This window comes from Salvia splendens, chromosome 6 (assembly GCF_004379255.2).
Source record: "Salvia splendens isolate huo1 chromosome 6, SspV2, whole genome shotgun sequence".
Taxonomy (NCBI): domain Eukaryota; kingdom Viridiplantae; phylum Streptophyta; class Magnoliopsida; order Lamiales; family Lamiaceae; genus Salvia; species Salvia splendens.
In genome coordinates, this window is record NC_056037.1 from 11893245 (window position 1) to 11903765 (window position 10521).

General features: G+C 40.6%; 1 protein-coding gene across 1 annotated transcript; it reads right to left on the reverse strand.

The window, feature by feature from the left end:
- Positions 1-2386, reverse strand: LOC121809505 (transmembrane protein 230-like). Its single transcript, XM_042210161.1, has 3 exons — positions 1875-2386; positions 613-905; positions 1-318 (listed from the first exon to the last, which is right to left on the reverse strand). The coding sequence occupies exons 2-3, from the start codon at positions 887-889 to the stop codon at positions 239-241; spliced, it is 357 nt and encodes a 118-aa protein (XP_042066095.1). The 5' UTR covers positions 890-905; positions 1875-2386; the 3' UTR covers positions 1-238.
- Positions 2387-10521: the final 8135 nt, after the last annotated feature.

Genomic DNA, 10521 nt, shown 5'->3' on the forward strand with positions numbered 1-10521 from the left:
TTTAGGGAAATATATAGTTAGCAGCTCATGGATTCAACTAAAGAAGCTCTCCGATACAAAACTTGTCTGGACATTTGTAAGCAATTGTGACCAGTGTGTGGCAGCTAAACAGAATTTACACACTACGCGCACTTGGTTCTACATATTATACACATTAGTATGTATGGCCACGAGTTCTTACAGAGGAAGCTAAATGTGTAAAAAAAACAAATATGATGCGTTCAAACAAAGCAAACCCTCAATAGTCGGGAATATTGGCAAAGCGGTATCCTTGGGCACCTCTCCACGAGTAGTAGGCAATCCGAGTTTCATAGAATCCTACAATCATTTCATAATAGTAAGTACAGAAACTGGGCCATTGGGCATGCAATTACAGAAACAAATTGCATCTGAGATATGGATGAATTCGGGTCATAAAGTATTTATTGATTTAAAGCATGTTGCACCAAAACCATACAAATCAAAAAAAGGTTTACTAACGGGTGGAGCATATGAGTTATGGATTACCCCAGAGGAAGACCGACTAGAGCACTATGTAGAACTCCTACTTACTACCATTCTCTAGACCAAACACAGGCAATAATTAATTGTACAAAGAGGCTATCGAGTTACCTGGCAGGAAGGTAAGTAAACCTAGTCCTAAGAGGCCATAAGCTTGGGAGAACTCCCCTCCCATGTGACCAGTGAAGATGAAAACTGCAAGCAAGAGAAGCAAGCACCCAAGTAGGAGCAAAAAGATTGCAAGAATTATTGATTTCCAAGGAACTTTGTCGTAGCTTGTGGGAGCATAATCAAATCTGGGGTCATGTCGATTTTGACCACCACCATTATAATTGCTATCGTCATCATCAGCAAGACGACTATACTGGGCGTTCCGTCTAGATGCCATTCGGGTAGAAATATACCTGGAAAACCTCATACAAAACAATAACACGGATTCAATGCATAACGCAAGAGGATATATTTGAAAAGACCAACAAAGGTTTATAGAGTAAATTGTAAAGCCAAATGACACCTCCAATGCTAGAATAGAGAAGTTTTTCTTTATAACAAACTCATGGCCAGAGGCACCATAAGCTTTAGAAAGGTAGCAACAGTAGGTTATAATTAATCCATTTATTTCAATTCTTCAGAAATTTACATTTTTAAAAACATCCGTCTATTTGCAAAAACTATAAGCTTAAGAAACTGCAATAAACCAACACATTATATGAAAAATTATATGCACTAAATGCTTATGCCTTCATTCTGTCAAATGTGATAGTGCTCTTAAAACAAGAGTGAGATACAGCAATATAAGTAGCCCTTTACTTCTATACTTAGCCGACTGTTCCAAAATAATCCACATAGAAATAAAGCTCATCATAGCAAAATGGCTATTGTGAACAATATCAAAATCTCATATAGATGTGAAGTACAAATCTTAACAGTTCGCTAGTTAAGTGCACATATGAAAATGGTGCTCAGAACCAAACAGTTATTTCAAACTCAAAAAGATATCTGGACTGCACCAGCTGATTTTGAATAAGGAGTCCAGGATGAAGAAATCCCTACATCTGTTGATATCCCTAAGAATGAAAGCTCTCCTTGTGGATCAAACAGAATTCATAAACATCTTTTATCTAAAATTCAATTGAATCAAAACAATCATCAACCCAACCTGAAATTCCCCAAATAGTACCACATAATCAGCAGTAGAGTTTAAAAATCCAAAATCAACAAAATGCTCTTTCCACTAAAGATGCTTACCAGTAATCATATACTAGCACATATCATTATTCCAATTGTTAGATACATAACTCCAAAACAGAAAAATGAGAAAACTTGCAGATCTCATTACAAAGAGTGAACAGAGATGGAAAGAAGAAGTTGACCTGATGAACAATAAAATTAAGGCCTCTTGATGTTGTTGAGAAGAGAACGCCGAGCACAATTCCACGGGGAGCTGACGTCCGAGAAAAGGGGCTGAGGCGGCGGAAGTGGTGGTAGATTGGTGAGTTTCGCCGGCAATTTGAGAGAAGAAGAAAGAATTATATAGAGAGAAGAGTGATTGCTAAAAAAAGTAAGCAATAAGTTTTATAAGATCCCTAAAATCCTCGATGATGATCAGTCCAGCATATTAGCAAAGAAATTAAGAAAAATAAATTATAAGTCTGTTGAGAATCAGTCGTTAAATGTATGAGAATTTAGCAAGGAAAAGTCACAGATGAGAAAAGTAAAACCGCGGCTCAGTTTTGAGTTTTCTGAAACGGGAGATAGTGGAAGAGAGCGGCGATGAGTAAGTCGCCGGAGTTGAGTGAGCGTAGGATTCTGATCATAAATTCATGTAATTCAACAAATCGTACACATATTTTGGATCACGTATAGTCGGTTTGGAATTTGGAAAAATCTGTTTTATACCTACAAAAATTATTGGACCGTTATACCTGACTGTATATATATCGAGAAAAATCTGTTTTATCACTACAAAAATTGTTAAAATATAAAATAGTCTAATTTTGTCATTTTAAAATATCTAATCTCATTTTAAAAATAAAAACTTTTACTCACATTTTATCCATTTTTTCTCTCATCTCTCATATTTTACTCACTTTTTCTCTTCGTCTCTCTTACTTCGGTTCATAAATAAGACTATTTTTTGTGAACTAAGAGAGTAGAAAATAAAGAAAATTCAGTAACTTAGAATAAAAAAATTTCATACATCACCATATATCTAGAGGTCCCCAAACCGAGCCGAACCGGCCCGGAACCGTCACTGGCGGTTCGGAATCGGAACCGTAACCGTCGGCGGCGGTTCAAACCGTGACCGAAACCGCCGGTTCCACGTGGCCGGTTCAAGTTCCATTTTTGAACGAACCGTAACCGGCGGTTCAAAACTGTCGGTTTCGCCGGAACCGCCGGCCGAACCGGCAGTTCGGCGGCTCCCGACAACTTTGCAGGCCTAAAACCGACCTACCCCTAGCCTTTTCAGAAACCGGTCAAAAATCGTTGGTTTTCGTCAGAAAACCGTTGACGAAACCGGTGGTTTCCACCGAAAAACCGGCGGTTTACACAGAAAACCGGCGGTTCCGCCGGATTTTCAAATTTTTGAAATTTGAATTTTTTTTATTTTTTATTTAATCACAATTTTCCCCTATAAATACCCCCATCCTCTTCATTTATACTCACCCCATTCTTGTGTTAATAAGAATTTCTCTTCTCAATCTCAATTTCTCTATTCTCCATCCTCATTCTCTCAAGTTGTTTACGTTATTTGCGCTCATAATTTACTCAAGTTGTTCGCGTTATCATATTCACACAATCACACTACTCTCTATTCTCCACTTTCAATTTTCATAAATATCATGTAGTACAGCCCGAAATTAGAGACCAGGAACCGGATTGGGACAATCAAGTAGTACAAACCGACCAAGACTGCTTCCCCGACAAAGAAGAGTAGGCCGCCAATTCTTCCGATCAAGCCAAATAGGTAAGCAAGGTAAGAGAACACGTGGACTTTGATTCCAAAATGCAATTGAGCATTGATGATACGTATGCATCTCAACTTAAATTTTAGATTTAAGTTGAGCTCAAGTCCTTTTCCTTTATTTTTTTTCTTCCATTTGTTTCGAAAATGTAATTTGTAAATTGTAATCAAGACTTTAAGTCTTTTGTAATTTATAATTTTTAAGTTGTAATTTGTAAATTTTAAGTTGTAATTTGTAATTTTAAAGTTGTAATTTGTAATTTTAAAGTTGTAATTTGTATCAATAAAATTGCATTTGTACATCACATTATTCTAATTTTATTTATGCAAGTATATTTACATTTTTTACTTGAATTAAAATGTTAATAAAAAAAATTCCATGAACCGGCAGAACCAGCCCGGAACCGGATAGGAACCAGCGGTTCCGGCGGTTGAGATGAACCGCCGGTTCACGGTTCAAAAACCGGAACCGCCGAACCTTGGACGGGCCGGTTTTTTTTTTTTTTTTTTTTAAATTAACTTCATATATTTATATCATATATATGAAGGAGGAAATTACAAATCAACTCCTATAACAAGGAGGAAAGACAAATTACGCCACCTAGGGTTCGAACTCGAGACCTCCAGGATGGACGCGGTATCCAGCACCCTTTACCGCTAGGCCAAGGGGCTTGGATGGACGCGGTATCAAGGCACCCTTTACCTTGGACGGGCCGGTTCAGGTTCAAGCTTTTCTTGAACCGGAACCGGCGGTTCCAAACCGTGAACCGCCGGTTCCCGAACCGTGGTGACGTCTACATATATCTTCTCACTTAGCAAATTTATTTAGAAATAAAATGCACCACCATCATCATTTTTATAAATAACAGTAAAATTTGTTTTAAAATTCTTCCGAAAATCAAAACTTACTAAAACAAAATACTATAGATTAGAATTTCCCTGGTCGACGATATCTTGCAATGTCCATAATTTGCAAGGGCCAAAAATATAACATCAATTCCCAGTTCTATAAGTTTCTTTGGAATTATTAATTTAATTCTATGTTATTTAATTTTCTTTATTCTCTATTTTTTCTAAAAGGAAACATTTGTGCAATAAAGAAGAAAGTGTAAATAGTTTATAGTCAACCTAAATAGAAAATATTACTCCGTATATGATATTTTAATTTTTATGTGGAATAAAATAATTACTTAAATTGAACAAAACTATTACGGTATAAATTATAAAGTTAATATCCATATTGAAAAAAATTAAATTTCGGTAATCAATTTGATATAAGAGCATCCACAATGGCTTTCGCCTAGCAATAGCTCAGACATAGCCCAGCCACAAACTCCTCCTGCTACATCATTAGCACTAAAAATCTTTTTGCCACATCATCAGGAGAAGCAAATAGCTCAGCAATAGCCTAGCCACATCACTCAAAATTATATAAGCTGAATAATTGACAATCACACAAAATACGGAATTAAATTGACGACACAGATACGGGAAAATCTAATAATTTTATTTAAATTTAAAAAAAAGTACATTTAAAAAAATTACATAATTAAAAAAAACAAACGTCGTGCAGTCCTCCGCACCCACAACTCTTCAATTAAATCCCCTTGGAGTCGAATATGAGCATTCGTTTGGCGCATGTCGGCATGTGCTTGGAGGAGACCGGCTTCATCGTGCGGGACCCCAGTTCGTACGTTGGGGGCGGCCATGCCGTGGCTTGGACAGACTTCATTATCGTCGTTGGCCCAACTAGTCAGTTGTACACCTTCATCTTCGACAATCATGTTGTGCATGATAATACAGGCGTACATTATATCAACAATGCAGTCGATATGCCACAAACGCGTTGGACCCCTAATTACGAGTTGAAAATGACGTGCAAAGCGCGTATATATAGTGTTTCGAAAATTAAAAAAAAAATGAAAAAATCGCTCGCCGGTCCGGAGCCTACAATGGCGGCGAGCGGACCGGCGAGCGCATCGCCCAACTCTCACGGATCGGCGTGCGCTCGCCGTTTTTTCGCCGAAATGGCGCTCGCCGGTTACAATGGTTCGGCGAGCGAACCGGCGAGCGCCGGAGACCGACTAGCCGGTCCGCTCGCCGCCATTGTGGATGCTCTAAACGCCATGCAAAGTGTATATGGGAAGGATTGACGGTGTAAATGTATATATAACGAAGTAATAAAAGAAAAGGATTCCACGGCCATTTTCAAATGCCACCCATATTTAATTTATCACTTTAGATTGCTCAAAGTCAATCTCACAACTTCCCTATTTAAAATTTATCTTGACTTTCCAAAAAAACAAACATAATCCAAACTTATTAACAAGCACAAGTGGCACTAAATATCAATCTTTTATGTCCTATAAATTTAATTGTTTTTGTAATATGTACCCTGAATTTCAATATGATCATGCCTTGCTATTTAAATAAGATTATATAGTGTGTCACGGTGTCACCTAAAGATTTAGGGTTGAGCGATTATTATTGATATAAAATGTATAGTTTAGGATTTAAATATTTATTTCTTAAAATTCATAACATTTTTTTACTCTACAAAACTCGCTTCTATAATTCTATTCATATCACATACATAATAATACATTACACAAGCTCGTCAGCATGTGGACTTATTGAACCCTCACATATAGAAATTAATATGCTTGTGCTCTACAATTGCAAATTTGCAATGCGCAAAAAGTTGAATAGTTTTGAACCATTTGAACCTTGTGTAATTGTAATGAACCTTTATTTATTTATAGTGAGGGTTCAACTAGTACTCCTACATTACTCCATATTACATTCATTTTACATTGTAAAATTCCTTATCAATTATATATACATGAACCCCACACCACCAACAAACCAACTCCAGTCTTCTCTCTCTCTCTCTCTCTCTCTCTCTCTCTCTCTCTCTCTCTCTCTCTCAATGCCGCAAAACGCAAGAAACACCATTTTCACGACCATTTCCGGCCATCTCAATGCCGGATTCCGCACCCTAGGCCGCAATCTCTCCCGTTCCGCCCGGGTGCAGCTTGTCGACCAGCTCAACAGAATCTTCGGCTCCGCAATTCTCATTCTCCAATCATTCATACAGCTCAAATATCAGGGCATCAACGATCACGCTCAATCCCTCTTCGCAGCCCATCCGACCGCAATGCTCGTCGCCCTCGCCAGCTCCGCCCTCTACTTTCTAGCCTATGGCGCCGCGCTCCGATTCCCCTGCCACCGCTTTGCCTCTCTCGTTCATCACCTGCTCGTCTCCGCTGGCTGCACCGCGGTGGCTTCTCTGGCGTCTGTGACGCTCTTCGATACAGCGACGCCTCTCGTTTACGCTGTTTTTGGATCGCTCGCCGCCGCCGGATTGCTGTATTTCTCATACCTGAAACTGGTTGAAGAAGAAGAAGAAGAAACAGGGCTTTTGCCGTTTCTCCAAAGGAATTTTTCGCCAACACTCCCAATTTGAATTAAAACAAATGGTTTTTTCATCGTTGGAATCCTGTTTCGAGAAAATATGCAATTACTCATTTTACTATTATTATCACATTCATAGTTGAATTTAATAATTATAGTAAAAGAATTACCACTTAGACAATCATTGCTGCGTGATCACTCAGTGCAAAAGCTCAATCCCAAGTATTTCTGCCATTTTAAAGGAGATGATAAGTTCGACTCCGTGATTTATAACTTGTCCCTTCCAATATTTACCAAATGTATTTCATGACTCAATTGAAAAAGCATGTTGAGGGTTGTGGATATGTAAGGTCTTTACTCACTTTAATTTGTTTATAAGGAGAATTAATTTTATTACATGGTTTTGCTTATTTAGTTATGTCTTGTACAAATTAAGTAAATGATTCTAGGGCTTATGCATTGTAATAGGGTCATGGAGCATATTATCATGTCTGCTGATACAATCGGGTCCTTGCAGAAGGAAAATATTGTATTTCACAATTTAGTAATACTAGAAGATTTTCACAAAAGATAGGTCTTGACTAACTATACGTATAAGATTTGCACTAGTCTATTAGTTTCCTTCCGTAGGAAGCTAATAACATTGGTATGGTATAATTAATTCTGATATTTTGGGCAATTGTGATTAATACATGAGTGGCGTTACGACTGTTATCCCGCTAATCCTCTGACGAAAAATTGTTTTAATTGGACCACTCTTAGCCTCCATACTTGTGAAATTTGAATATCATTCCTCCCCACTCTTAGATGAATTACATAATTTCTCATTCAACATTAAAGGCTTATTTCTCTCATTTAAGTTCTATTGGTATGATCTAATTTTCTCAAAGATTATACTTGGAGTTATGGTACTAAAGATCAGAAGATCTACAATCTTCAACGGTTGAGTTACGAAGAACATGAGTTGGAAAAGACAGCAAACAATCACCGATTTTTTTAAAGCATATAAAGCATATGAACACTTGGAATTCATGTTTATATTTAATTAATATGCATGCAATCAATGAATTATATGCAAATTGTTTAATCCAAATTATCACTTGAATAGATCCGTGTACTTAGATTTAATTGTTTTGCAAATCTTTCAACGCAACCATTAATTGGGACTTGAGATCGGTGTCAATTCTTTAGCTCTGAATATTTGGATAAATATTTAAATCATGCATGTGTATATGTGAATTGCACGAAAATATGATTTTATTCGTACTTTATTATGTGTTTTATATGAATTATTGGATGAACGAATGTACCAACTCGAAGAATGCAACGAACTTGCGATTATATGAACGTCGTCAATGCTAGGTGGAATCGGCGACTGACGACCATTAAACCCATGAAACAGACAGTGGTTGTGGGTGCATGCCGACTAATCCACAAGACTTCTAGTGGGCCTGCTAGCGACTAAAGCAACGACGATGAGTGACTAGCGCAACGGCGGACGACAGTGGCAGCCAGGACGACAGAGTTTATGGCAGCACGCAACAGTGTAGACGGCAGCTGGCAGCACGCAACAGTGTAGACGGCAGCAGTCGACAACACGAGTAGCAGCGGAGGATTGCATCACACGACGATGACAACAACGATTGGGTCTAGGGTTTTGAAAGCCCTAGGCTCGTTTAGGGTTTTAAAAGCCCTAAGCCCTATGCGCCAGTAAGGGTTTAGTTGAAACGATGACGACGACCCCTATCTTGTCCAAACGAATCTCCCAAAATTAAAAATTGGGGTTTCCAAACCCTAAATTAGAGTTGGTGTTTATCTACCAAATCTAATCATATTAATTTAATAAAAATATAGATTGGTTATTAAAGAATAATAATAATAATCCAAGAAATAAAATGTTATTGATTTCCATATTTTGAGAAGATCGTAGTCCTAATACTGCCGAAATTCATAATATAAACAAAGTATTTGGACAAAAGTTAGGGGTTAAAATTCAAATAACTATAATAAATTGAAAAAAGTAAGAGCATCCAAAATGGCACCCGTCCCGGCGAACGTCCGATCGGCGTGCCGGACGTCCGCCATTGTGCAAAGGTGACGCGGATACGGACGTCCGCTGCGGACACCGGAGTTCCGCGGCGTTCCCGGGACGTCCGTGGCGACGTCCTTGCGGACGTCCGCCATTGCGTTGACCCCACTGACGTCCGCGCGGACGTTCTGATTATTTTATTATTTTTTTTAAAAAAATTCTATATATACGGCTCGTTGAATTTCATTTCATTCGCCCCACTTGTATTAACGAGTATCTCTCTCTCTCTAAATACTTTTATTTCGAAGATAAATGGAGCACCACGATAGTGATTCCCCCTCCATGAGCGAGTCACAGGGACCGATCTTTACCGTTGGCGGAAGTACCCCAATGTCCGGAATGGCAGGGATGGTGCCCCAACCCCAAATGACGGCGGGGATGATGCCCAGGTACTACAACATGTACCCGCCTTGGTATAAGATGATGCCCCAAATGCCCCAAATGCCAGGGGTGAGTGCTGGAATGACCCTAATGCCGGGGATGATGCACGTAATGCCGGGGATGATGCCGCCCCACATGCCCGGGATGATGATGCCGAGGATGATGCAGAGCTCGCCTGTCGCTGCGGGGAGGAGTATGCAGGGGGTCCCCCAATCACCGGTGGACAATGTCTATCACCCCTATATGGATTTACTGTCGACGGAAAACCCCCCGAGTACTCCTCTCGAGACTCAGTTCACTAGCATCAAGACGTTCTCGATGGAGGAGTTGGGGCTATCTCCGATCCAGGATTCTCCCACAGACGCACCAACGGCGACAAGGAGGAGGGGGAGGACATGGAGAGGGAAGGGCAGGGGACGGGGCACTACCTCGCCTGCGGTGGGGTACGATGGCGAGGCGGTGGCCGCTGAGGTGGGGGAGTGATTTAGCGGGAAAAAGAGGACCGTCTGGAGCACAGAGGAGTGCATCGCACTTGCGAAGGCGTGGATCAGTATAGTGGAGGATCCATATATCGGGGTTAACCAGCATATCGACAGGATGTGGTGGCGTATTAGCCAAAGCTACCTCCAATTCAAACCACCAGGGGAAGCCTCACAACGGAGAGCAATGCCGGAAACAGTGGGAGCGGCTGAAGAGGCAGCTCAGCCGATTCGCCGACATTTACACAAACAACCTCCGCTCGTCAACCAGCGGCATGTCTGCCGAGGATATGAAGCTTCTGTCTCACCATCAGTTCATAGACGTTGCGGCGGGCTTCGGGGAATTCAAATATTGGGAGGTGTATCTTGTGGTGCAGTTTTCGGTCAAGTTTACTGCGGGTGTTGAATCTGGCTGGCCGAAGCGGACGAAGATCAGCGCCTCCGGGGAGTACAGTAGCAGTGCTGGTTCCCACGAACTCCCCCCCGCCGAGGCAGAGTTCCTGACACCTTCATCGTCTGCCTGCCGCCGTCGGCCGGTGGGGCAAAAGTCCGCGGCGCGGATGGCGAGTGGAAGCGCCAGCGGGTCCGCCGAGGCCCAATCGGCAGCTCCTACCCAAAACAATCCCGAGCTCCCCTCACTCGCTCGCGCCGCGCAACATGAAACCATGTTACGTGCAATGGTTGAATGACGG

Bases quoted from the DNA above. Each gene is read 5' to 3' on its own strand.
- LOC121809505 (XM_042210161.1), bottom strand. From the start codon at position 889: ATGGCATCTAGACGGAACGCCCAGTATAGTCGTCTTGCTGATGATGAC. The intron at 319-612 runs GTAACTCGATAG...AAATGATTGTAG, and splicing joins TTTACTTACCTTCCTGCCAG to GATTCTATGAAACTCGGATT.